Source organism: Poecilia reticulata, linkage group LG1 (genome assembly GCF_000633615.1).
Source record: "Poecilia reticulata strain Guanapo linkage group LG1, Guppy_female_1.0+MT, whole genome shotgun sequence".
NCBI classification, from domain to species: Eukaryota; Metazoa; Chordata; class Actinopteri; order Cyprinodontiformes; family Poeciliidae; genus Poecilia; species Poecilia reticulata.
Window position 1 is genome coordinate 3,998,581 of NC_024331.1, and position 27,757 is coordinate 4,026,337.

General features: G+C 37.3%; 2 protein-coding genes across 2 annotated transcripts in view; one reads left to right on the forward strand and one right to left on the reverse strand.

Moving 5' to 3' along the window:
* Window positions 1–676: 676 nt before the first annotated feature.
* Window positions 677–11,745, reverse strand: LOC103481937 (ADP-ribosylation factor-binding protein GGA2-like). Its single transcript, XM_008437812.2, has 16 exons — window positions 11,564–11,745; window positions 8,400–8,484; window positions 7,950–8,025; window positions 6,978–7,076; window positions 5,769–5,892; window positions 5,542–5,642; window positions 5,389–5,469; window positions 5,178–5,315; window positions 3,624–3,834; window positions 3,371–3,541; window positions 3,216–3,283; window positions 3,005–3,117; window positions 2,415–2,563; window positions 1,959–2,128; window positions 1,224–1,334; window positions 677–817 (listed from the first exon to the last, which is right to left on the reverse strand). Exons 1-16 carry the CDS (start codon window positions 11,604–11,606, stop codon window positions 704–706), a joined length of 1,854 nt encoding a protein of 617 aa, XP_008436034.1. The 5' UTR covers window positions 11,607–11,745; the 3' UTR covers window positions 677–703.
* A 4,498-nt stretch (window positions 11,746–16,243) lies between these two features.
* LOC103462561 (uncharacterized) overlaps window positions 16,244–27,757 on the forward strand; it is a 22,972-nt gene continuing 11,458 nt past the window's right edge. The window contains exons 1-25 of the mRNA XM_008405445.1: window positions 16,244–16,257; window positions 16,419–16,452; window positions 17,993–18,115; window positions 18,340–18,539; window positions 18,634–18,737; window positions 19,731–19,843; window positions 19,992–20,186; window positions 21,397–21,471; window positions 21,583–21,815; window positions 23,188–23,269; window positions 23,354–23,497; window positions 23,606–23,808; window positions 23,895–24,001; window positions 24,463–24,581; window positions 24,675–24,883; window positions 25,522–25,619; window positions 25,769–25,791; window positions 25,880–25,901; window positions 25,993–26,020; window positions 26,110–26,188; window positions 26,271–26,417; window positions 26,500–26,708; window positions 27,308–27,408; window positions 27,518–27,636; window positions 27,720–27,755. Coding sequence (XP_008403667.1) covers window positions 18,080–18,115; window positions 18,340–18,539; window positions 18,634–18,737; window positions 19,731–19,843; window positions 19,992–20,186; window positions 21,397–21,471; window positions 21,583–21,815; window positions 23,188–23,269; window positions 23,354–23,497; window positions 23,606–23,808; window positions 23,895–24,001; window positions 24,463–24,581; window positions 24,675–24,883; window positions 25,522–25,619; window positions 25,769–25,791; window positions 25,880–25,901; window positions 25,993–26,020; window positions 26,110–26,188; window positions 26,271–26,417; window positions 26,500–26,708; window positions 27,308–27,408; window positions 27,518–27,636; window positions 27,720–27,755 — 2,682 coding nt within the window. The 5' untranslated portion in view covers window positions 16,244–16,257; window positions 16,419–16,452; window positions 17,993–18,079. The remainder of the gene's footprint in view (window positions 16,258–16,418; window positions 16,453–17,992; window positions 18,116–18,339; window positions 18,540–18,633; window positions 18,738–19,730; window positions 19,844–19,991; window positions 20,187–21,396; window positions 21,472–21,582; window positions 21,816–23,187; window positions 23,270–23,353; window positions 23,498–23,605; window positions 23,809–23,894; window positions 24,002–24,462; window positions 24,582–24,674; window positions 24,884–25,521; window positions 25,620–25,768; window positions 25,792–25,879; window positions 25,902–25,992; window positions 26,021–26,109; window positions 26,189–26,270; window positions 26,418–26,499; window positions 26,709–27,307; window positions 27,409–27,517; window positions 27,637–27,719; window positions 27,756–27,757) is intronic.

The window sequence follows — 27,757 nt, forward strand, 5'->3', positions numbered from 1 at the left end:
CATCCACTTTCCTCAGTAAACACACTTTAATCTTTTTTGTAAAGTAGGGAAATGAAAAAGTTTTAATGTGCACATCTGTAACCAGTAATTTGTATAGCATAAGATCAGGTCAAAACATGTAGCAACAGTCACAGCAGTAGCAGAAGAATTCCCAGCTGGATAAAAAGCCCATGGAGCTCATAATAACAACAATTAAGGGATTTTTTTAAATTTTAAAACAGCTTCAATAATTATCTATTATTACTTAATAAAAATTGATGGTTGAATTGTATTCCAGACTTGTTTACAAAGAGGTCTAATGTTCATCAAGCATTAGGTGCAGCCTGTGAACTGAAACGCGCCCTCTTGTGGTCGGTGGACTATATTACAAGTGAACTACAGACCATTTGTTTTAATTTATATCAATCTAATAAAAATATAAAATCCCTACAATACAGGTGAATAGGAAGCAACAAATTGTCTTCAACAGAATGTCTGTGTTTTCAACAAAACAAAAAGCAGTGACTGTACCTTTAACACCTGAGAACAACAGTTGAAAATTCATCGCTGCTACATTGCTTTATTCCACATGAACCTCACCCTCACTTTAGTGGCTTTGTTATTTTCCCAGTTGGTTCATTTTACTCCCTTTGCCTACACTGTTTGCATTATAGCTCCAGCAGAGTGAGATTCTTGAGTTTGTGTATTTATTTATTTTTTATTTCTATTTTTGTCCAGTCAAAATCGTCCAGTCGGGAAAGGTCTCTATCTCTCCTGCTTCGACGAGCCGCCGGTCATGGTGTGTCAGGGTCAGCTTGTAGCGTAGCCGAACTTTACGCTGAAAGAACAGAAAAAAGAATGATAATTTAAAAAAACAGGCATGTTATAATCATATAAATTCACACACAAAAAATATTGATTGGAAAGTGACAATATGACAGGATTTTATGAGATACAAATAATTCAAACCCTTTGAAAATGAAATTTGTTTAATTTGTATTGGGAACGCAGCTATACTTTTGATTCAACTCAAACATCCAGGCTTCTTGAGTGCAAATCAACCATTTCCCCACTGAGTGACAATAAAGGTTATTTCTGCTCTTCTAATTCATTTGCATACTTTTACTAAAGCTATAATTTACAGACAGGTTACAAAAATAAGCATGAAATTCTAATTTGTATACCAAGTGTTTGTATACTTTGGGTGAGCACAAGCAGAAACAAGCAGACTCTTTTCTACTCACACTTTCAGGATTGGCTAATAGCAGGACTTGTGAGACTGCAGGTGGAGGCAGCAGAGGGTTGAAAGGAGGAAGCTGAGTCTGGGAGGCCGGCTGAAGCTTCACCAGCATGCTCTGAAGTCAGAGTTAATGTCACAATCAGCAATGTTCTCAGTTTAGGAACGAACATTAGAATATGGATGACCAAAAAGAAGTAGGTCAAAATGAAACAAAAAAGATATTTGAGGCAGTTTTAAGACTTTTGCTGCATGTATTTATCCAATCCTTGTACCATTAGAGTATATTGTGCAGTGTGTGCTTAAAAAAAAACTGAATTTGGACGATTGTAAGACAAGAGACACAATAATAAGAAAGTTGAAAAACTTCCATCATTTGTTGCCGTCACGGAAAACTTTCACGTTTCGCTGTTGTGTCAGAGTGCTGCGGTAAATTAGGTCACCCTCCGCAAGACAGAGAGAGGCTTTAAGATCAAAACAGGTAGTTTGATTAATCTGCATTATGTAATATTAACCCAATACATTTTTCAGATTAATTGCATGCGGCAACATTGACAACCCTAATTTATACTCAATTAACTGAACATACATGGCAAGACAAGGAACTATGTCACAGCAGTTTTAAAGACTCAACAATGAAGTAATGACTAAGAATTAACTCAATGAAAACTACAAGACTTTAAGCTGATAGACCCCATCACCATTTTGGATTTAACAGTGTGACTCGTTTTATTTTTTTTACCTTAGGGACGGCGACTTGAAACACGAAATCCTTCACGTCGAGTGCAGATGTGTTCACTGCGGACATGACGGCCACCGCCACACCTGGATGACCTGACGGACAGTCTTTGGCAAAATGGAGGGACACGTGGATCCCAGCCGTGTTGTACAATGTGATTGGCTCCAATTGACCTACAACACATAAGAAAAAAAAATCAGATGAAAAAAATTCAGAAATACAAAAACTGAGTTTGTAAGTTACTGAAGTCACTAAGCAAATATTGTAATGGCAAAATAAATGAATTGTGGTGTTTTTCACAATCTTTTTACATTTTGGATTTTGTAAATAACGATAGAGCAATATGCGCTGCTTCGCTTTGTATTCAGGAGGAAGATAAGATAATTTACACGTTTTAACCCGAGGCTCTTTGGAGAGTTTTCGTTCTTAGCTGCAAACTGTAAACCGGAGGAGACGTACTGGATCTGATACTTTCTAAAGGAACAAAGATGTCCTTCAGTGATGGAGACGGATGGCGGCTCTCTTGCAGTATGAGCGGCGATCCAAAGTCTCCATTTGGTTGTTTATAGGATTCCAATCCGGGGAACTGCTTAGTCGGGGAGTTTGACCTGATAACACAAACAGTAACAGGAAAAATCAAAGCAGAGCATGTGATAGTGTGAGTGAAATTACTCATTTTGTTTATACGGTATACACTTTTATCTTTCCATGATATTTGTTAACTAGTTCTATGATCATTTTAAAATGAATATTATAAAATTGAAAATGAGACATTTGGCTTATAGGAAACGCCCATTCAGTTCAATTAAAAAGAATGTTATTGATCCCAAAGGGATATTAAATGTTGTAGCTCATATTATCTAAGGTTCTTCTAGATGTAGAGGATGATGTCTGTGGGCAGGAAGGAGCTCCTATAGTGGTCTGTATTGCAGCACATTTGAAGATGCCTCTGACTGAGGACACTATGTTTTGGGTTGACCCTGTTTCTCTTAAAATAAAGCAGGACTCCTTAGGAGTTTCTGTCAACAAAGATGACAATCTTTTCTTACCAGGTGTTTGTTCCGTCTGATGAATCATTGTTTCCTTCACATCCACGGGCTCTCAGGAAAATTTCTCTCCCTCCATTCTGATTACCATTAGTCATCTGAAAGCCTTTGTCAATCTAAGAAATAAGAGCAAACACTTTTGTTATGCCATCTGATAATAATAAAAAAAATATATGTTTAAATCTTTATCTTTAGACTTATATTGAGATTTCACCTGCATTAGTTCCTCATAATACGACTTTGGATTCTGCTGGATTTGCTTCGTGTCTAAATCATCAAACTCTGTAATTTACACAACATGACTATAAATAAGGAATTGTCTTCCTACTCATTGATACATTGCAACAAATGCTTCAAATGACATCTTACCAAATTCCTGCTGTGGTGCTGGAAAAAAGCTGTCCTCCAAATGAGAGTGGAAAACGGGCGAAGAATATTCAAACTGAGACGATGAATCCGCTTTCCTTTGGATCTGTGGAGAGTCCAGAGCTGATAGGTCGATGAGATGGTAGCTCTTAATCTCTCTGCGGTTCGTCGAACCTGAACAAACATGCAAACGACATCTGTAGATATACGACAAAGACAGACCCAAAAGACAATAAGACACCAAATCAGGTCTTACTCATGCTTTTGCTTGTCACTTCTTCACTTTTACTTCTTGGCCTTCCCAAGTTACACGTTCCTCTCGCCATCACATCTTTGTAGGCATTCACCGCCAGGGTCAGATCGTCATTCGCTGTCAGGATCTGCGCTAGAGCCGTGTCGTCATCTGTTGTGTCGCTGGCCAGCCTGAACAAGCTGGGCCGCAGTCGGTCACATCGCTCATAGAGCTCCTAGTTCATCACAGAGATTTAATGTTACAGGCAGCAGAGCTATACATAGGGAGAGAGACTGATGCAGGACAGACACTGAAAGTCCTGCTGTATACAAAAGAAATAACATCCAACACTGGGAAGGAACAAAAAACAAGAGGAAGGAAGCAAGGGAGGTAGGATAAAAAAAAGGAAATAAAGAAGGGACAAATAAAAGAAAGAAAGAACAAGGAAAGGATGAAAGGAAGGAAGGGAATAACGAGAGAAAGAAGGAATGAAACAGGGAAGGAAAAAGCAAGGAATACTATGCTTGTCACATTCAGCAATAAATCAATTAATCACATGATAAACTAAAACGAGCTGAGTAATTTCCATTTGGATGATTTATCGTTTTTCTCTTTTCTCTCTTTCTACCAAAAACTGTATGATAAAAGTCTTCAGTCTGGTGCTTTGGTCTCAACTAGACATTTTTTTGATAGTTCTGTTTACAGAAACGTCACAATTCATTCTATTTGTCGTTTCCTTTGTTTTGTTTATTTATTTTGGATATCGTCCAGTTTGAGTGTTAAACGTTCATCAGGCATCTGGTCAGGATGCCTCCTGGGCGCCTCCCTGGTGAGGTGTTCCGGGCACATCCCACCGGGAGGAGGCCTCGGGGAAGACCCAGGAAACGCTGGAGGGACTATGTTTCTCGGCTGGCCTAGGAAAGCCTTGGGGTTCCCCCGGAGGAGCTGGAAGAAGTGGCTGGGGAGAGGGAAGTCTGGGCCTCCCTTCTTAAGCTGCTGCCCCCGCGACCCGACCCCGGATAAGCGGTAGAAAATGGATGGATGGATGGATAGACTTTAACTTTAAAAGTTTATGGATCTTTGAGAATGCATTATTGTGCCATTTATTACTTAAAAATGGTCTTAAAACAATGATTCTATCGTTCATTGCGATAACCACTGGGACAAATTAAATCCAGCAAAGTTTGTTTCTGTGACCGGCCAAAAGAACACACAGAAAAATATGAAATCAAAATCCCATGCTTTACCAGAGGAAGCTAAATTAACTTCCTGAGCAGATGCCTGACCCCAATCCTTCTGAATATTTATGGTCGTCGGAAAAATTATAAAATCCAAAACATTCTTGAAATCACAAGACGCTGGAACACTGACAGATCACACAGTGATATCATGAGACTGCAGTGCTCTGGCTACATGTTTGTATGGGGGAAAAAAAAATAAAGCCACAGCGTGTAACTTTTGTAAACATTGTGGGATTTTTTTTTGTACATATTTGGCAGATAAAAAAAAAAAAAACTGAACTCATTTGCCTTTCCATCTGGATCCAGACTGAAATCTGGACCAGTTCCTCCAGCGTACCTTGACGTCGTCGCTGGGCTGTAATGACGTTCCAGTCACTATTTGCTGCTCCAGTAGTTCTCTGAGCTGCTTAGTGCTGCTTTCCACCTCCGCTAGAGTTGACTCGCGCTTTGCCACTTTCTCAGCCCTTTCCTGCTCCTATAAACACACGTCGATAACAATCAGTTCAGACAATCATCAAGGCAGCCAGCAGCACCACCTCACTCCTCACCTCTTTCATTGTGCTTTTAATGAGCCTGTTGGCCGTTTCCAGGTCTTCTGGGCGGCCACTTTTCAATAATCTTGCTAGGAGCTGATAAAGGACAGACATATTAGCTACATGGACATTCAAAAGGCATATAACTATACATTGTCAGATGCTGACCTTGGCTTTGTCCTCCTGATCAAAAACGGATTCTGTGGTTCTTTGAGGGGGAGGAGCCATGATTAGAGTGTCTGGTAGTTTCGGGTCTGTCTTTACGATACCTAAGATAGGAGAAAAAGTAAAGCTTAGATCATTTCAGAGATAGAAACATATTTAAATGAAGTTTTCTGTTTTTTGAGCCAGTGATCCTAGTGTAGTGATTTCCTGTGTGTTTGTGTTCTGGTCACCTTGTTTCTTCAGCATGTTGTACGCTTCCTGAATCTTTGGTTCTTCTTTGAGCCACAGGGTCCAGCCATAGAGGACCTCTGTCACTCTGTCTTTAACTTTCTGTGGACTCCAGGTGCCAAAATACTGTACAAAGAAACAAAGTAAAATAAAGATCCAACCTGTCAACTATTTGCAATTACATTCTGCTTGTCAATTTCATGCAACTCCCCCTGAAAAGCCAGATTTGTGAAGTGCAGCTCCTCCTGAGTTACCATGGATCTCTTGACTGCCATTTTGACCTACTGTTTCAGAATATCAAACCAATTTAAACACAAGTAAACTGCTGTCAATCAAGCCCCTGTGCTATGATACAGCTTCTCCCACGAGAGTAGAGCCTGTAGTGAATAGTAAAAGTAGTTAGCATGGCCGTTAAGCCAACAATACCAGATAAATGATTTTCCTGTAACGTTTCTTCACCATCAGCGGATTTAGTAGCGCATTCTCGAGGATGGCTGGCAGCACTAAGACCCTCCTCCTGGCACTGATTGGTTGTTTATGACCAGGAGAGGTGTGTTTCTTTAGACAGCAGGAGTGGCAGAGGAAGAGATGGAGAAACTTGATATTTTTATAGATATGCTTGGATGACGTCTGACAGGGTATCCAAATAAAAGCAGCTGAATGCTCCTTTTCTCAGTTATGCTTTACTTTGTATTAGACTCCAGCATGAAATGCCAGCTAACATTTTTGAATTTAATGTAAAATATTTCAAGGGTTGTGAATTGCTTTTCAGGGCACTGAATTTAATTTTACAATTTACTTGGTATGTACTTGGAGTTTGCATTGTGGAAAACCTTCATATGTAAAGAAGTAAAAAAAAAACCAAAGCAGAGCACACCATGTTTGAAACAAGGATTAAATCTTTTTTTTTTCCAGGTGCTTTAAAAGTAAACAAAATAATCGAAAGCAAATCTAGCTACTTAAATGGCCAAATTTGGTGTTAAGTACTACTTGTCTAAATCTTCAAAGCTCATAGTGCCAATAAAGCAGCTCAAATAAAAAGAAATGCATGCTGCTGCAGAACTTGCATCTGATAAATTCTGAGCAAGAGAATTCTAAAAAAACATACATATATATCAGATATAATAGGAGGCTTATCACAGAAATTAGGATTCATAATGTGAATCATAATTGATTTCAATACTGAAAGATAAGTCTGTGGCAAGTGGTACCTTTGGTGTTAAGATTTTAATAAGCTCATTTAGAAAGCGAAACTTGGCAGCCTCGCTGTGGAACCTCCTCCCACAGTTGTTCATACATGCCTCCAGAATCTGGAAAACACCAAAAAAAAAATAAGACAGGAAAAAGAGAAAATGAAACAGAAAAAAAACAAGAGGAGAATCAGGGTTTTTTTCCCCCATCGCTAACTTGCGGTTAACCACCCCTTACATGTCAGATGATATGAAGCGCATGACCCTTGAAATGTTGCATTTCATGGCAACTTACTGACTGAAGCCCTGCATAGACTTCACAGTGGGTCTGATTGCAGATTTAATCGCCGATGTCTCACATTTTCATGTGGTTAAATTGTGAAATGACACATTTTACTCACAAGACCACGCTCCCTCCCCTACGGTTAACACAAAGACAACTGTTTTCTAAGTGAAGTGAGCACGTCTTTTAAAGGAACTTTAAAAATGCAGCATGATGTCTAAAACGGTCCACTATTAAAACAGATGAACACTATATAAACCAAGCAGGACCAGTTTGTTTAGAGATTAAAAGGGGAAGAATTTACATTTAAATAAACAAAGGAATTTTTAAAAATAGGAATTTGGCAAAGATAAATACCTGTTTTGGTATGAAAACATGCTACAAAGTATCAAAAGAAAGACAAATTTGGCCGATTTTGGTTGAATTAATAAACAAATTCTAAAAGTTTGTTACTGACAGAGGCAGTTCCACTAAAGACATAATTGCAATTTTTTCTTCAGTTTTTATTTTCATTTTAACAAAAATCTGAATGTCAATAAGTATTTATACGCTTACTAATAACCTTTTTAGAAGCATTTATTGGCATCAGAGCAATCAAACGCTTTTAAACATTTGCTGAAATATATATATATTTTTTAATTACCGTAAATCTGCCTGTGGGACGAATAATTACAAGCTTACTAATCTGAGTAAAGAGTTTGAGTACTAACAGTGAGCGCCTGCAGAGCCTCCTTCTCCTGCGGGGACTGGACTTTATGGGCAAGAAGACGCAGAGCTATCTGAGGCCTGAAAAAAAAATACAAATAAAACATGACATCACATTGAAACAAGTGAGCTGGTCACGTAGCAACTCTGTGCTCAGAAATTGTGATATGCAAAAGAGAAGTGGGATCTAAATTCCTAAAAGACAGGAAAGGTCTCTGAATTTGCACTGAGAGAAGAGTTCCCCCTCTCTTGACAGTTGCACCACCTCCAAGTGGTGCAACAGAAACTATGGTCAAAACCTGTGAAGCAACGGTTTCCCCAATGCCTTGGTGGCGAGGAAATAACCACCAAAAGCAACTGGTCTGCCCTCAAAACTCAAGCTGGTGCCTAAAACCAGCAGAGAGGAGACCCTCTGAGGCTAGTTTCAAAAATGTGAGATAAAGAAACACGCTTACCCATTGGTTTCTTGGATGACCAGCTTGTAGAAACCTTCGATGCAGTCCCATCTGTCCTCCTGATTATGTGGATCCGTAGCCTTGTCTGATCAAATTATACAAAATAAGTGAGTTAAATGCAAAAAGACGACTACCTACTGAGCATAAAAGACAAACAGATGTGTTTTACGGCAAAATTCTTTAAGCGGCGTTCTGTTAGTGCACTCGTTTCACCAGGTGGAAAATGGATAATCATCATGATTTCAACCGGAGAAGGTTTGTGCTAGCTTTCTTGTTTAATACTCTGATTTGCTATAGCCGATTCTCTTGATTCTTCTAAACTTTTTCCAACTTTCCTGTCAAGACTGGCTGCGCAGTGGCACAGTTGGTAGAGCTGTTGCCTTGCAGCAAGAAGATCCTGGGGTCATTCTTAATAAATTATTATTATTTACTTAATAAAGCTAACTAAAAATGCCGTAACCAAACAGAGCTTATTCAATTTTCTTAAATCAAAAACTCAGAAAAGCAGCATTTGAGGAAGTAAAAGTGTGCACAAATAATCAGGAAGTTGTATTTTTGGAGAAAAAAAAACTAAACAAAAAGGGTGTCTGTTGTAATTGACAAATCAGCAACAAAAATCGACCATAAATTTCCTGTTAGTGATTGTGTTCATGTCACAGCACCCATACTGCATTGAATTACAAAGAGGACAAAGAGAAAGTCTGTCAAAGTTAGTGGAGATACAGGGAAAACACCTTTATAAGCAAATAAAAAACAAAAAAAACATGATATTAACATGAGAAATTCAGAAAACACTAGCTATATGTTATGGAAGATGAAGGCACCATGCCAAGAAGAATGCAAACTATCATCTTAAGCTAAGAGAATGTAAGACGAACCACCAAGGCAGGGAACCAGAACAGATCTTTGTAAATCTCTACAAAGTTTGTCTTTTGCAAGAGCAACATGCATTTGGTCCAAAATCAAAACCTTCAAGCTCAAACAGAGATTACAGCTGATCACAATGTCAAAGCAAGCAACAAAAAAAGACATGAAAAAACAAGTTTATTGTCAAACATAAGGCACAATATATCACAAATATATCATGATCACAGGATCAGAGAATGCAGTATTCAAACTGCAAACGACTGTTTGGAGTACAATAATTGTTGGCCAATATATCACAATTGTGAACTTGCAATTTTCATGCTTAAGAAATATTTACCCAACTGTACAACGGCTCATGGTAGCACAAGTCCCCACCAGACAACAAATGACATTGCCCAAAGTGCTGAAGGTCAGAGTGAAGGAAGCACAAATGAGAAAGAGAGGAAAGGCGAAAATAAGCACATCTAAACCTATATTGTCATCATAATATTAACCAATACTATCACAAGATTTTCTAATATTGTTCAGCCAGAGTGAAACAGACAGAAGCTGCCGTGAAATATTAGATTCAATTTGATCTATTTACTGTGACCTTTATCTGGAGGACTTTGGAAGGCAATGTGAGAGTCCAAGTTGTCTAATGAAACTTTGACATGCGAAATAGGCCATTAGGTAGCAACACACCGGTCCAATATTGATATCTTGATATAAAAAAACAAACAAAAAAAAAAACGGAGCGACGTCATGCTTTATTATTTATTTTACATTATATTTAGATTTCCTAATTACACTTTCTGAGCCATTTGATAGAAGGTCTGTTGTAATTTATTTTAACAAATTAAAAATAAACTGTGTGTAAAATGTTTGACCAAGCTTGTGAAGCTATTAGTGTATCAGCTATAAGTGTGCTGTACTGGTGTAGAGTTATCAAATAAATGTGTAATTCAGTACATTTATGTCTGTGTTTTTTTTAAAAAAGAAACATTTTAAGTCAGTGCAGCTCTGTTTTTCTGCATCGGCCGAAAAAGAAAATGGCTCGGTGGCTAAACATTTCTAAGTATTCCTCGAGATATTCACAAATGTGTTTGAAATATTACGACAATATGCTCCAAATCTTTTTTTTTTAAGCTTAGTGGAATCAATGGTTGTTTATTTAGTCTATTGAACAGGAATAATGAACAGGAGCATTAAGTTCAAGGTAAAATATACTTTCTACCAGATTCCAGCTTTCAGAAGTGATTTCCGTTTGCAGTCTTGTCCTCCCGTTTAAGGAGGAGTTCAACAGAAACGCTATCCAAAGGGCACCATGACCCAAAACCACCCATCAAATCAGTGGCATTTAAGTGAGTTTATTCACAAATAGTCTTACGTTTTGGGAGAAGTTTTAATCCAGTACTGTTTACATTACAAAATTAAGGCAAAGGATGACCTATACTGGGCCTGTCCACTGAAGGGTTCTTCCTGTTAAAACACAGTTGTTCCTTTTTGCTTCTTGCCACAGGCTTGCTTATTATGAGGGATTGCGGCAAAGTTAACGGCTGAATCAGTTAGACAAATTTTTACTGCTTTGGTATGATAAACTAAACTTGAGTGCTAAGTATGCATGTGAATGTGATTCTGTCCATGTTAATAGAAACTGTATGCTTTGACATTTTTGTTTATGAATTAAGATTCACTCGTTTTTGTAAAGTGTTTTGAGTGTTGGTGCGATTCAAATAAACAGAACTGAATTAAATGAATTTTAAAAATCCCATTGTTTCGCAAACCAAGTTCAGTTTATATTTAGGTATTTTAATCTGAGGACTGAATGAAGGCATTCATGAATTTCTTCACTAAGTGTATTTAGTTACGGTAAATATGGCTTGTTTACTCTGTAACCTGTGCTTACCTATGCACAAGTGCAGGAAACTACTTAAAACACTTTGAGTGGATTTCTTGTCACCATATACTAAACTAATAATTTAATTTGTTAGAGCTCGCGCACAGTCGGGCACAGACAAAACCGCTCGAGCGCATCTCGGGCACGCGCGGGACCTCAACAACTTCCTGTTGAAGCTAAAAGTTTGTACCAAGACTAATTTTTTAACAAATTAAACTGAACACGGCCGAGCATTAAACCCGTACATAAAATGAGCTAGTGGGATCCCAGAGCTCAAATGCGGACGGTTAGGATGACGTTCAACAGCGACAGTTAGTGGGAGGTAAGTGACGAGATGCAAGCTAAGAGCTCTGTCTCTTCTGCAAATGAGTAGCTGAAAACCACTACTTAACCCTTTCTCGCTTTATTTTTAACTTACTGAGCCACGACTCCAAAGTGTCCCGGCTGTCATCACTCGCCATGGCTGCCCAAATTCCTCCACCGGTCCGGAGACAGCTGCTGACCTGGGAGCGTCTCTCTAAGGGTTGAAGCGGAGGTGTCAAACAGTTGCTTGTTTATGGTGACATGTGACACTCACGCAGTCAGTCACACTTCTGCCGCTCCGACCAAGTTAAATGTTACACCCTCCAACATACTCCACCCCATTTTCGATTTAGACGAAAATGCTCGTCTAAATCTACATAATACCGTAAAACCTTCCTGTTGTTAAAAAACATATTCTTCATAAGAAGGGTTAACCTCAAAAGTGTATTTGTGTATTTTCTTTAAGTCTAAGCATATGCGACATGAAAAATGTTATGCCCCTAACTTTGACGATACATAATAATATCAAAAACACAGTTTGCAAATTAAAGCATTTTTAATCTATATAACTTATAGATTACTGTCTCGGAGTACACCAGAAAGTAAAAAAAAAAAAAAAAAAGAATTATATATTATATATATATATATAGTCACCTTTCTAAAGCAATGGCCCAAGTCATTTATTTATTTTGCCAAAAATTACTTTTGAAAATGTATCTATTTATTTAGCTTAAAAAAGAAAGAAGCTTGGAAAGAAAGAAGTGATATATATGAAGTGATTTTCTTATTTTTTGCCAAAAATACTTTTGGCCAAAAAAAAAATGACATGGACCAATCTTTTTCACAGTTTAATAGAAATATTATTATACAGTAGTAATAGCAGCAATAATAGAAGATATTTTCTGTGGTATGCAAACCTGAAAGTGTGATATTTGTGTTCAGTCCCATTTAATGATAGCAATAAATAACATCCAGACTTAATTATATTATTTTTAACTGTCATAAAAGTAAACAGAATCCTCCAGTGTGCAATATACTATCAGTATAAATAAAGCTGCTATGTGAAGAACTATTAACAGAATATTAGTCAACAGGATGAAGACCCAAGAAAGACCACAGGCGGGTCAGAAAGTTGTGTAAAAAAATTTTCATGTTAAAACATTAAATCGCATGTCTCCAAAATGAGGTTGGAGTTGCTTTAAAATAAATCAACATATCTGAAGCTTTCAAAGCATGCCATCATTTATTTGTAAGAAAAGGCTTAGTAATCCTAATTCATGTAGATTTCTGAATTTGTGGACAGCAACAAAATTATCTCATTTTGGCCTTTAGAACAGAAAGGATTGTTTGTGATACTCTTGGATGGCATAAGACAAGGAAAGTTTAATCTGATTTAAAGCCAAAAAGTGAGGAAATGTATGTTTTTTAAACTTTCACATGTAAATACTTGGCATGCATCTGGAATGCTAGTCTTGTATATTTTGAGATAAGAGCTTGAAATGCAAAGACTGATGCTAGTTTTTTTGTTGCTGTGACCTGATCAGAAACTTAAAAACTAAATAAAAAAAAATATATATATATATATATATATATATATATATATATATATATACTGCTCAAAAAAATAAAGGGAACACTTCAGTGTTCACTTAAATGTTGTATATAACCCACAGTAAACAGTATCTGAAAGTCATACCTTTAAGAAGTATCCAGCAAAGACCTGTGGCAGCACATTAGAGAAACATAAACAACATAATCCTTCAATGTTTATTTCCTGAATGAGATTTTTTTCTTCTCATTTTTTTTTACCTCACAGCTCTTTGGGAATGTATTGGTGCTAAGATGCAATTTGATGTCTAATACTGTTACTTTTATTATCTTTTGATAAATAAATAAGACCAAACCGAATCTTTGAGACAGGTTGCAAACACTGGGATGCCTGAAGATACAATAAAAATATGACCTAAAACCTCTCTCCCGCGGAGGGTGACCCAGTTCAGAGAAGTGCATTACACGGTCTTGTATTGCGGTCAACAATGCGGAGTTGCAGGCGTTATAACCGGTGAGCTCGGCGGCAAAACCAACCCGATGGCAGCTTGGATAAAACCAAGGTGGTATGTACTTTGGTGGTGTTTGGCAATGATGAATTTATCTTTCCACCGAAGACCAAGCAGTTTATAGTTAACATTTCTAAACTAACGTTTGAAACGAAACGTCTTTGGTATGAAAACCTGGAAAACAGAATCACCAGACATGTTTGATTTGAGACAATAAACTGTTTCTTTTTAACTTACAAAGATGAATTTCATCTTGATTAATCACAGCGCTAGAGTGAGATTATTCAGATTGTTTTTTATTATCTATTGACTGCACTAAAAAAAAACAAAAAAAACCCTCGATCCTAACTATGTTTCAATGGAAATATTACTCAAAAAGACTAAAAGCAATATTTATTTTTTCTCCAAAACTTTATTCTATGTTAACCTCCCTGGAACCACTCAGATATTTTTCTTTATTTCTAAACTAGAAATTGTTTAACAAAACCGCTCACTGAGAATTTGCTTTTCAGTGTTATTATGACGCAAAACCTTCATGCTTAAGCTGCTGCCTCTTTTTTTTTTAATTTTACCACCTACATAGATTGATGTACAAACCATATTTGATGTGAAACTTAAAGTTGAAAAAACATAAGAGCATTTTATGAAATGGCAAGTCTAGATACAATTAAACGTTTCATTATTGTGATGCCCCTTTTGCTATTGATGCCCCTTTTGTATGCATTGGGATGGAGGATGTAAAATTGGTCAGGTGCTAAAAACACAGGACATATTAAGTTACTTTTTGTGAGAACTTATTCCTTTTTTTTTTCTGTTTTTTTTTCATGATCACATGACTATCTTGAGGTGAATGTTAACGTTCTTCACACTGTACATGACTGACCCAAAGAGATCAGATGGTTGTTAGCTGAATGACTGAGAAATTTCCTCTCCTAATGTGTCAACTTCCTCAAATACAAACACCTCATTAGCACAGCTTATCATGTTGTTAATATAACAAGTAAGGGGGAAAAATAAAAAACTTTTTATCATCCCTCTCATATTATGAAGACATCAACTGAAATCTCTCATTTTTAAAATCTGCTTTAAGAAAACTTAAGTGACTCCAGTTTATAAACTAACTTATTTGTTCTGTTTAAGAACTTTCATATATCTAGAGAGTGACAAACAGAAATGTAATAGTCTAGAAAAGGGCTAAGGACAGCTAAAATAAAAAATCAAACGTTTGATTACGTTTCACCTTGTTCTGTGTCCTTCTGCTCTGAGAACAGTGTTCTGAAATATGTGACCATAACAGGAAGTGAGTCTATGTTTGTACACAGAACATACCTGATGCAGAGATGATTGTTTTTCTTTTATCTTCTTCTAGAATTTTTTTCTTAGCCCTACAATCTTTTTTTTTTCTGCGCCTATCCACAGATCATTTGGCCGTCTCCTTGAGGTCAATGTTCTGTCTCAGGGTTGAAGTGTGCCTTCTCCACATGGATTTAGATCAGGGTTCACAGAAGCAGGTTCAGAATAGTCCAAAGTTTTGCTCTTAGTCTTTCTTGGCTGTTTCTAGCGGCGTGTTTTGCGTCATTGTCCTGTTGGAAAACCATGAACTGTGACTAAGACAAAGCTTTAGGCAACACGTTTCTCTCCAGAATCCCTTGATAGTCTTGAGATTTCAAAGTACCCATGGTGCCAGCCTCAAAAGCAGCCTCAAGGCTAGCCTGGCCATTGGCTTCCTGCGCTATTCCGCTCGATTCAAATATCGCTTACAGCACAGTCTGGGCTTTCTCCTATTAACAAGGATTCCCTCTGGTAGGATTTCAGCTGGACCCATCAGTGAACAGACGTTGAAGTTGTGAATACTGATGTTCTGCGCTGTTTTAGAATTGTAGTCTGTATGTTCTTTGAGCAATGGCATTGGAGGAAGTGAACGAAGCTGTTCAGTTCACGTTGACCACGCTGTCAAATGCTGAATTAACATCGACAGTTTGGCTCAGCATGAAGCTGCTTGGAGACTCTCTTATAGCCTTTACCTTCAACATGATTGTCTATCAGTTACTTTCTAATCTCCTGGGAGAACTCTCTCCTTTGCTTCAGTGTGGTACACACCATGTTACCAAACAGCACAGTGATTACTTATCACGCTTTGGATACACAGACTGACTAATTAGAAGCTTGGAGACACCTGCAACACTAATTAGAGGACACATCTTAGTTTAACATGTCTCTGGGGTCAAATTATTTTCTGTTTCTTTTTTAGAGGAATCATAATTTTTGCCCAGGTCTTCTTCATTAGTTATATTGAACCACTTTACAAAAGCAATGTCTTATTTTCATTTGCCAATTTCCAGTCAATTTTTTTTATTATCACTTGTGTCAGTTTCAAGTTACTTCGGTGACCCTTGTGTGTTTTCTGGTCATTAAAAAGGGGGTACCAACAACTTTGTCTAACTGTGTATATTTTTAATAGTTTGACGTTGTTTCTCACAGGGTGATCACAACATAGCAGATTCATATCAATAACATTAGAATACATTAACTTTGAGTTTTCATACCAATGGTTTTCACTTTGCAAAACCATATGTCTATGAGAGGTTCGTCAGAATAATCTAGCAACACAGTTAACAAAAAATGCTTTATTATAAGATGTGTTATTTTCATTAAATAGTTCTTTGACAAAATCGAATCTGTAAACATTATCTTATGTATAAAATCTAACAAAAAACTATTTCATCCTATCAGGAAATTCAAGGGCACAAAGGTAAGTCGAATTAGTCGTCTTGAAAGCACATCATAAAACATCTCTAGCTAGAGGAGCATTAAATGTTCTTTTAGATTTGTAACTATTTCAATCTGTTCTAAGTAGGATGAGCTGTGACATATTTCAACTCTAATTTTTTTATCCATCTATTAAACTTGCAGGAATACAACATGTGGAACAGAAAGCTGTGGTCAGGTGAGTCAGAAACCAATGAGTTCTATTTATTTTTATGGGTGTTAAATTAGTTATTTCAGGAGAAATGTCTTGGTGTTTACTGATGACTAAATGTTTTTTAGGTATCATCTAATCGGAACTTAAAGTTACTTCAGTTCAGTTCAATGGTCCATCTTTGTTCTCTCATGATTTATGAGCTGTTTGATTTCTTGCAGCTCATAAATGTTTGTAAACCAGAAACTTATTTTATCCCAAAATTTCTTCTGGGGGATAAAATTCTTCATAAAGTGAACCCAACCTCTAATAAAAATAAATATATGTGTGTTTGTGTTTGGTAAGGAGTCCATTTTCAAAGTTCAAACTCATATGAGGATGTCATAAGCAGTTGCCAAACTGCCCCAATCACATACCAACAAGATTGTTTTACAGTGACGGCATCATCACTCGTTGATCTTGATAAACCTTCTTTTTTTAAAAAACTAGGATTACTGGCTTAGTGACAAGGCAAACTCTGAGTTTCCAATATCAAAAAGCATGTTCACTTCCTCTTTGTTACGTGAGCAAGACAAACCTGTTCTGCAAAAAACTTGTGGATGAGTTGAGAAATCAAGAACACAAATATCATCTCCTAGAGTATCGGTCCTGCTGGGAAAATCTGTAAATGGACTGCAGGAGAATCTCCTGGCTCCTCTAAGACTGTACACCCCCCAAAAAAGCAAGAATCACGGTGAACATTACTTGACCATGATTAAGAGGAAATTGCATTTATCCGTTTACTAATATATTTAATATTTTATGTGTTTTTCCTGACATATGGTTCTTGTTGTTCTTATGTGTTCTGAAAAATATTTAAGAAATATTTACAAATTTCCTGACAGAATATTGTTACCCTACATCAGAAAAATAAATAGAAACTGTGACAGAAGGTTTGAACTACACCTCATCTGCCTGATAGCAAAATACAAGATAAAGCTAAGTCTGGTGTAAACAAGGTAACGGCAAAAATCATTTTCTAAAAGTGCAAAGAAAATAAAAAGGAATATACACCATGTCAATAACAAAGAAAAATCTCAGCTAGAGTAATAAAATAAATGAATGAAAAATAACTTTCAATGAAGTTTATTTATTTCAGAATAGGAGAAAATTAAAGTATCGAGTTATTTTAATCAAATAGTTTGATTAAGCTAATCCATCTATTACCACTGATTACCTCATAGCTGCTTGCATTTGGGATTTCTGTCTATCTATAGGTCATGACCTTATCTCACGGAGGTCAGAATCTAGATGTACCAGTAAACCAAGAGCTTTGCGTTTATGTTACAACAAATTTTACTCTACAAATTTTGATTTGTAGAGTTTTTTGTTGTTTTTTTAAAAACAATAAAACATTGACTCGTCCTTCATTTTCACATACTTTTTCTGATGCCAAAAAACAAATGGCATGGGTCATCTGTTGTTGTAATGTGACGAAAAAAAGGTCTAAATTCAATAGATTTTGCAAGACATGGCATAAAGCTGTTTAATGTTGTAACCAAAATGTCCTTTCTGTAAATATCCCAAGGAGCTGGACACGACCTCCCGCTTCTTGCAGTGTGTGGGCTTGCCGTCCACAGACACAGGAAAAGATCATTTGCAGAGGCTGAAAGTGATGCTTGAGGCCACAATGGATGTGTACACCTTCATGGTATGACTTCTACTGGCACTCAACAACAAAAAATGTCGTGCACATTCCAGACTGACCAGACCAGTTGTTACTGTTGTTGTTTTCTGCTTCTTTTTTTTTTTTCCACAAGTTCATGACACTTGTGCTTTCAGACCGTGACACTTCTAGGAAAAAGACTTACAACATCTTTCCTAGAACCTTTTCAGAAGCCTATAAACTTTAATCCATTTTAACCGTTGTTACAGAAATCCAGCATGACCGGTGTGCCGGTCCTGAGCCTGGAAGGAGCTTTGAATTTCACCCCCGGAGCAGATCCGCTCCAGAATGAAGCTCTGGTTCAGATGTGGCTTGAGGTCAAAATCAAACCTCTGCTGGGTTCCATCACCAAACACTTCCTGTCCTGCCTCAGCACAAAGAACTTCAGCTGCTCCACTTATCAGACTGTGTACGTCTTTATTTTTTTTAATTCTCAACTTAATTTTTAGTTTTGATAGTAGCTGTTTGGAAATGTCTTTTGATGTTTTTATCTTGCCTTTCAGAGTGAGAGAACTCAGCCAATATTTTTCAGAGATGAATCCAGTCAGACAAAAGTGGATCTACACGTTCTTCATGTACCCCTTTCTGTCTGGAGAAAGAGTTGCAGGTAAATGTTGCTAGAGAAAATAAAAGCAACATAAGAAAAATATGAATATAAAAAGAAAAAAAGGCAAAAAGTTGTCAAAATGACTTGTGGGAAAGACTAATTAAAGTCAAAATAACGTCTAAAGTTGCCAGAGGACGCTACATTAGCAGAACAAACAAAACGCACAACACAAATAACAATGAAAAGAAAATATTTTGTGTTATGATTTAACCAGCTTTACATTTCTAGAGACTATTGCCTTTGGCTGGCTAAAGTTCAGTTCTGTTTGCTGTTTCTTGGATTTCATCATGTTGTTTGATTCCTGATGTTTTCTAGCTAATCTCTGAGACCTTTGCAGAACAGCTGCGTTATCCTGAGATTAGATTAAAGACAGATGGAATCCAGATTAGGTTACGTAAAACGGCATATTAAGACCGTTGTAGACAGAAAGAGAAGAGATTCAGCTGCTGCCAAAGAACTAAAAAATTTGGGAATTAAGTTCTGAAAGTTTCTAGAAAAAATATTGTCAGAAATCTTCTAGAGAAGAAATTATTGAGTTTCAAAAGTCAAAAATTGTCTAAATCTTTTCTGGATTATTTCTCACAATCTCAAAAATGTTTAGGCGTTTGGCAAAAATTTACTCCTTTTTTTCTATCTGCAATGCCCCTCAAATGCCTTTGTAATCACATCTTAAGCTAATCGATTATATTGTTTCTCTTTTTAAATTTTCTTTCTTTTTAAGAGTTGCAAGGAGTTGAATAGAAAAGCATGACACACTAGATGGGTTTCTTTTTTGTTAATGAACACTCTGCCTCTTCACAGTCATGTACTGCTTTTTGTTGCCAAGTTATTCAAAATTTACTCGTAAATTTCAAAACTAAAAAATAAATCGGGGGTCCAAGGGATCCAAGATGCCATAAATGTCATTTTTTTGTCCTTTTTCAAACCTCCTGTCCCGATTTCATAAATCTGGTCCTATTTCTTGATGTGTATTTATATTTACTTTATGCGCAGGTTGTGTAAACGGCAATGAAAGCAGCGAAGAATGGCTCATGAAGAATTTTGGCGCCTTCAGAGCGATGGCCCGAATGAAGGACTTCACCAGCCTCAACATGGTCTTCAGTGGAGTGAGTCAGACTCGCCTCCTATAAATGACTCGAACGGCCATTTCACTTTACATAACATTTAACATGATCATATATGAGTTTGAGCACTCGTGGGATATATGAGTTTTTGTTTGTCCCGTCACACCACTCTCTTTGTTTTTGGCCACAGCTGGAGGTTCTCCACCTGCTCTCTCCTGCACAAAAGGCCGAGCTGCTCTTAAAGCCTGAGGTGGCTGGTTTAGACAACGGCACCCTGACCCTGGTCTTCAACAGCCTGCTGCCCGGCCAGCAAACGACTCCCAGCCCTGCAAACTCGTCTGTGGTGCCATTTGGTCATTCATCTCCACACAGCACTCTCAAAGAGGTAAATGCACTTCGTTGTATTTAGTTGAAGTTCTGTTTCACAGGAATAGCTGTGGAGGGCCGGATTTGGCCCGCGGACCTTGACTTTGACACATGTGTTCAAGAGGAGCCATGTTTTTGTTTATGTTTCATTTGCAGACAGAGCAGAAAGCCTTGAAACATGGGGGCAAATTGTTTCTATGAATAATGAAACATGTTTGTTTTGTCTAAAATATATCATCATAAAGCTCTTCCTGCAGCAAACCACGCGTTAATGGCGGCTAGACCAAACAGGCTGTTAGACGTATAGCCTCTACACTCAAAGGCACACAAATGCAGAAAAATACCTTCTAATAAATGTATCTTTTATTCCTGTCACATAGCCCCACTCTTAAATATCTCCAACTTTTAATTTGGGTTTTTATTCTGTAGAGGATAAAATCACAATGTTTATTAAAAAAATTGATCTGGGTGTCATGATGCTTTTAAATATTCAGTTAATGGCTTATTGTTTCCTTGTGGTATAAACATTAATTATCATATGTTAGATTCAACCAGTTTAAACTCCTGTTTGTTAGTTTGATTTGCATATGTTAAAAATGGAGAGATTTTTTTTTTCTCACAGTCTCTCAGTTTGAAGCAGTATTGGTTTCTGATATAGGGGATCTGGGCAGCTGCCCAGGGCGGCATCTCATCTAGGGAAGCATGAGCTCCTGGACCTGCAATAGTACACATAATTTTGAAAATATTTGACTACTGTTTCAATTTAGAAATGTATTTTCAATACAGTAGTATTTTTTTGTATTGTATACTTCTAACTTCGTGGTATACAGTCTGTTTGAGTATTGCTATGGTTGTTTATAGTAATATTGTAGTTTGTTCCATATTTTTCAAATGGGGGTAAAAAAAACTTGAGTGTTTGTGATGTCAGATGATGATTTAAAGAGGGGTGCAGGGCTTGTTCACCCAGGGCACCAAAGTGGGTAGGACTGCCTCTGGGTTGGAGCCATAAAACAAAAGTATGGATGTAAATGGTTTCATTGTCAACTCCTCTAAAAACATGGGTATTTCTTAATACCATGATTCCTCAGGTGGACATGAGTAATGTGTTCAACCACATATCCGTAAAGTAGAAATGAAAAAACTAAAAGAAGGATTAACCCTGTCTAAAAAAAAAATCACGAAACTTCCTACAGAACTTTAATTCCCAACGTTTGTTTTTTGCATTACAGATCGCAAATGGATTCATGACAGCTTTCAGACCGATTGGGAGTTTTGCTCATGAATTTGTTTCTTTTACACGTCAGGTAAATAAAGTCATGCAAACACATCCTGAGACGTTTAAGCTAACCATTTTATTGTGACAACAGAAAGTTAAATCCCCCACTTGCCCCCGTGGCCTCCTGTGTGTCTTACAGAGAGGTGTTTCAGAAATAAAAAGCACCACTTTGACTCAGTTCCTGCTCAACTGGACTCTGGCTGAGCTGGCAGACGTGTATGAACCACCCATTGTCCCAGACATCCCCCAGTTTGACGTGACCAGCGTGGAGGACTGGTACCAGCAGGTGGTGCTGCCGCTGCTGCGCAGGATCCTGCCAAACAACGGAGACCTGATGCACCAAAACATCACGCTCGCTTTTCACGAGCTGTAGTGAGTCAGACTAAGTTTAAACTAATTACTCGCTTATGTGACTTTATGTTCACATGCTTCCCTCTCAAACAGCTCTTTGTTTTACAAAAATTTGTCTCTTTTAGTCTGTTGGTCCATTTAGCTTTTGTCAAAATTGATTTGGTGTGTATTTTGGATTTTATCTTTAAATTAACAATAATGTAGTCCAGACGTGGATAGTAAGTAATTACATTTACTTTAGTTGCTTTTTGAAAAAAAAATAAAATAAATCAACTACAACAACCACCATATATTTCTGCTTCAGTCATATTATTTTAAAGAAAAGCAACATTAAAGAGCTGAGTATAATTTCTGGATAATACACCAGCCTTCATTCAGTTATGTCACTTAATGAAGTACAAACATGTTTAAACCATCAATGTATGGTTAAACGTTTTGTCGACCAACAGTCTTCATTGTTTTAAGTATATTTTATCTGCTGAGGTGAATATTCAGACAGTAAACAAACATACAGTAAGATATTGTCACTGGAAGAACTTTACACTCTTCTAACATGTATTCAATATTAACAGTAATTAGGTAATATATACCTACTAGATGGGTAAACATGTATTTATAACTACTTACACTACTTGGGTTCAAAAGTTTTATCTGATGAAAAATTGAGTTTTGAAACTCAAGTTTCCTCTACTTGAAAATGTTAATTTTTTGTACTAATTTTTAAAATTATTTTTTTGAAAATCAGAATGTGTAGATACATTAACATTTCCTTTTAACTTCCTGGGAATCTACAGCTATCATCTGGTCTCAGATTTTTTTTTGTCAAAATATGAATTGCGTAGAAGCCTGGTATCATTACTACTTTCGTGATTTTTCTTATTTTTTTGTTAACACATTTACTGTGAAATTCATCTAATCAGCCTCAACTACTGTGACTGAACAGTTTAATCATGAAAGCCTGCAAATAAAATTAAATGAAATCAAACAAACAATACTAAGTACTGGTAAATAAATAAAATTTCAAAAATTTAAAGTATATATTTATCACAAACTAAATGGAATGTATTTATTTTATTACATAAATAATGTTAGAGAAAGTGATATATTTGTTTAGTCTTTTTCTGTGGTGTTCTAATCAGATTTTCTAAATATACCTTTCAAAAGTGATATAAGAAGCGTACATTTTATTTTATTTTATTTTTTTAACTTAAGAAAGCAAAAAGAATTGACTAACTTTAAATGGAAAAACCTTCCGCCATTTTGTTTGAGTGTGTAATTGAGGCCCTAGTGCAGCTTTAATTGCTCACCCACATCCTCTGGCCATTTTGGAGATGAAAAAACATAATTTCATTGTTCATCTTTGTCTGAAGCTGTGCATTCTGTTTTTATGCAGTTTTCTGGAACATGGCGGGGAAAGTGAATATGATGAACTTCAGGATGTCTGCAGCGTCACTCTTGATAAGAGCCCTTGTGGGGTGAGGTTCTGACTTGTATTCTGACTTGTATTTAAAGAATCCTGCTTTACCTTCTGTCCCATTTATTGTTTGTGATGCCCTCAGTTGACCGATGCGGTGGAGAGCATAGCCCATATTATGCATTGTGCTGCTAAAAGTGAGCTGACGATGACTGAAGCAACCATCATGAGACTGATTACTGAGCTGGCTGAACGTCTGAACTCCCTGATCAAAGAGTTTACCACAACAGTGAGCATATTAACCTCTCTGACCTTCTAAACATAAGAGACTTCAGTGTGAACTCAGTCACTCCCTGCTCCAACAAAAACTTATGTCAGTGCTTTTTGTGTTCTGTAGAACTTTGCGGAGCTGGCATCTGACATTAAGGAGAAATTCAACGAGAACGAGCCTCCAACTCTGACCCAACATCACCTGGACGATCCCGAATTCATCCAACTCTGGTACCAGATCAAACTGCTCCCCCTGCTGCCAGACGTCAATCCAGACCTCCTCTCTTGCCTGAGCACCAAAAACTTCTCCTGCCCCGTTTACCAAACCCTGTGAGTTCACACATTTCGTGATTTCAAAAGAAAAAAATAATTATTCCAGGTTTAGTCACCGTCCTCTTTCTGTTTTCGACATGCAGGGTGGCAGCACTGGGTGAGAGCATGAGGCAAATGGATGCTGATACGATGTACAGTCACAACATCTACAGATATTTCATCTACTCTTTCCTGAATCACAACTCCACCGGTAAGCCAAAACATCAGCTGTACGATTTCATTAATTTTGAATTAATGAGTTACAACATTTAATTTCCCTTTGTGATAAATTAAGTATTTTGGAATTTGAATTTCACTGGTGATTTTTCTAAAGTTGTGCTTGTTGTATTTGTTCCAAACCTACTTCCTGGAAATTGTGATTATAAACTTGAGTTTAATTTATTCAGACAATGAAAAATCTTTCGACAAGTTTTTTTTAAAATTTTTTTAAAAACACGAGCCAGACGTGAATTTTAACCAGTTTATTTTGTAGATTCATTACCTGTTAGGCAATCATTATTAATTAGTCAAATATATATTGCTAATTTATTCGTGGTATATTTCAGAAACTATACGTATACTTACTCGTGTATTATGTGTAAATGCATTTATTTCCAATTTAAGCATCGAAAGACAAATGTACAACATGTTTTATTGTACAACATTTTTCAGGACCCCAGTGCATCTCTTCAGCCAATCAAAGTGCAGAATGGGTGGAGCTGAACTTTGGGTTCTTCTCAAGCTTTGCCTCTGTCATCGACTTCTACCAGCTCAACCCTGGTTTCTCTGCGGTAAGCCTGGGAGCCGTCAGCCTGCTGGATTAAAAAGATAAACCCTCGTGCACGTGTTTGGAAACACTTCTTTTTTTCCTTTTCCTTTCTCAGTTGGAAGCTCTGCCGGTCCTGACCCCGAAGCAGCTTGCAGAGATGCTGCTGCTACCTCTTCCTGGTCCAACGGAGAAAGACACCATTATCCACGCAGTGTTTGACTTCTTGTTGGAGTCACCAGAAGACAGAAAATTTACCGAGGTTCTGCACTTCGTGGTCCAGCTTGCAGAAGAGGTTAACCCTCCATGCAATGTGTATAAACTCATGTGAGTACCTTCTCATGGTTTTAGGTTGCACACCTCTAGGTAACTAACTTACTCACACACTAGCTGTGTTTCCATTACAAATGTGCAGAAAACTTCATCAATATGTCAAAAGAACACAATTTTGCAATTGTGGTTCTAACGGAGAAAGACGTTAACCCTGTTATGGAATGCAATTAAAATCAGGCATGAATAAGTTTGTTCACGCCATAAGTCATTAAAAAACAAACGCGCCATCATCATCCAACCACATCGTCTTCTTCATGGTTTACGCCAGCTGCAACACTGTTGATCGTGTGGAGCGAAAAAAGTGTTTCCACTGCAGTTTTGGAAAATTAAACCAATTTCTAAAAACCACCTCCAAAACTTTTGATCAAAAAATCTTCAGTTTTTTTTATTGGAATGTTGGCTTTTAGTGAAGCTATTTTCCAAAATGTCAAATTCTGCTATTATATGGTCAATGGAAGCCAAAATATGGACAGTAGAACATTCAGTTTTGATTTTTTTTTTTTTTGCAAACCTAATGAAATCCAGTTTTCTTTTCTTTTTGCTTTTTTTTGCTTGAAATCCAGTTTTCTTTTATTTATGTTTTTTTTTTTTTTTGCTTGCGTCTTAATTTGTTTTGTTTGTCTTTGCGTCAGTTTTGAACGAATATACGGAGCCATAACAATTATGCCTCCAGACCTGGAGCCGGTTATTTTGGCCCTCATAGATGATCTGATGGGAAAAGCGCCAGCAGGTGAGTCTCCCCTCTACCTGAAACACCAAAAGCAAAAATGAACTGACACCCACACAAGCAACAACGGGCTAGAAGTTCAATTATTGTGGCTTTGTTGACTGAATATATTGTTTTTTTGTTTGTTTGTTTGTTTGCATTGCTTTTGACAGAGTGTGTACCAGCAGAAGTCACAGTGAGTATTTTATCCTGAAGTCATTTTCCCCCCCAAAATTTTTTTGCATATCAGTAAGAAATTAAAAATTATAATGTATCGTTCACAGTGCCAAGACATACAGATCAACAGTAAGAATTATGTGCTAAGTTTTATTTTATTTTTCATCAAGTTTGTGTATTTTTAAAATGTATGAAATCATATTTTTCCCCCGTTTGACAGGTACTTTCATCTGCCAAAGCATCAACAGGTAATTCTGCCTGATGAGTACAAAATGAAATAAAATCTACCAAGATCGTATTTACACTTTAATAACTAATGTTAAATGTACTTTTTCAGCTCCGTTCTTCAGTCATACCATAACAACCACACGCATGTTTCATGTCGCTTCACCTTGGAGGAATATGCTTGTGCTCAGGTAACTGCGATCCAATGAGACAAAGTCTTGGTGAAGATTTTCTGATGCACTGCAGGTTCGTCTCACTGTCTTCCACTCACAGCTGGAGGACTTCACGGCTGAACAGCTGGCTTCACTGATGAGGTGTAATCTGCCAGGCAACAGCAGCCATTCCAGGGTCCTGTGGAAGTTGCTGCTGATGAAACTCTCCAGTGTTTTGAACCCAGCGCTGGACATGCTGGCCAACACGGTCAGTAGCTTTTGGGATTACGGTGTCATTTTCAAGCGTCTTTATTCTTGGGTTGCGTGAAACTGGTTTATCCTTCTTACAGTCGGTGGGAATGATCCCGTCGGCGGAGGCCATTCTGGATGTGATTGAGGAAATCAGGCTGTCGCCGCTGACGGATGGGGAGCTGACGAACAGCAGCGTGATCCGCTTGTGGTTCGCAGAGCGCCTAAGCGGCTTCCTGCCATTTGCATCGGGGCGCTTCCTGCTCTGTCTGACCAGCAGGAACTTGAGCTGTCCATCATATCAGCAAATGTGAGTCAGGACACTTTAAGCAAAACCAGCTGAGTCACGTGTTTTGTGACTCAAAAAAGCATGTAGAGCTGAGCCATATAGACTTAGAATTTTATCGCAATATTTTGGGATACAATTGTGGCAACGATAAAAATTCTGTAATAAAAAAAATGTTTTACTTAATTTTTAGGTAAGTGTATGACTGTCAGTTTAATTTTTTGTTCTAACATCATTAATTGACTTTATTGAGACAACAATAAATGAGATTTCTTATCCCAATAAAAAATTTGTCACAATAAGTGCTAAACGAGATGATAAAGGCCCACCCCCAATAGCATGTTGTGTTTGGTTCTTGTTTTTTGTTTTAATGGAAATGTAAGAACTTAAAGTTTAATAATAATCTACAAAATATACAAACTTCCTACAGTTCCTTCTAAGTTGAACTTATTAGAGTTCTTGCTTTGTGACCCAACATGTCTGTAAATAGATTTCATCCTGTCAATCTTGTTGTTACATGTTTGACATGTTTATGTTCTAAACGCAAAGTATTTAGTTTTAACTGCATCATTTTGCACCTGTTTTATTCTGAATACATTGTGGGATCTGATATTCGTCCTCAGACTGCAGGTTTTTGTTGGCCACTTTGAGACGATACCTTTCCAACAGCAGCTTGTGGTCCTGAAGGATTTCATCCTTCGTTTCCTTCTGAACGATCACTCAGGTACGCACTCTTTAATAAATCTGCATTGATATGGTTGAGTTATATTTACATTAAGATGCACATCTTTGAGTATTTACAGACCTTTCTGCTTCTTCCTGATTGGCTACAGATCAAGGATGTTTGTCCTCCTTCAACAACAGCGCACAGTGGCTGACCGACAACTTCGGTCCATTCTCAGAGTTTGTGCTCATCAGTGAGCTGATCCGTCTCAACCGACTCTTCAACCCAGTGAGGCTCAGACTATTAAAAACAAATCAGTGCTTTTAAAAAAAATAAAACCTAGTAACTTTCTTTTTTTTTGTTTTTTGTAGTTCGAGGCCTTACAGCTTCTTACGCCACATCAGACTGC

Excerpts from the sequence above, each read along its gene's own strand:
- LOC103481937 (XM_008437812.2), bottom strand. The coding sequence starts at position 11,606 with ATGGCGAGTGATGACAGCCGGGACACTTTGGAGTCGTGGCTCA. Across the intron at positions 5,316-5,388 it reads TTAAAAGCACAATGAAAGAG|GAGCAGGAAAGGGCTGAGAA; the intron begins GTGAGGAGTGAG and ends GTGTGTTTATAG. Across the intron at positions 3,542-3,623 it reads AGTGACAAGCAAAAGCATGA|GTTCGACGAACCGCAGAGAG; the intron begins GTAAGACCTGAT and ends ATGTTTGTTCAG.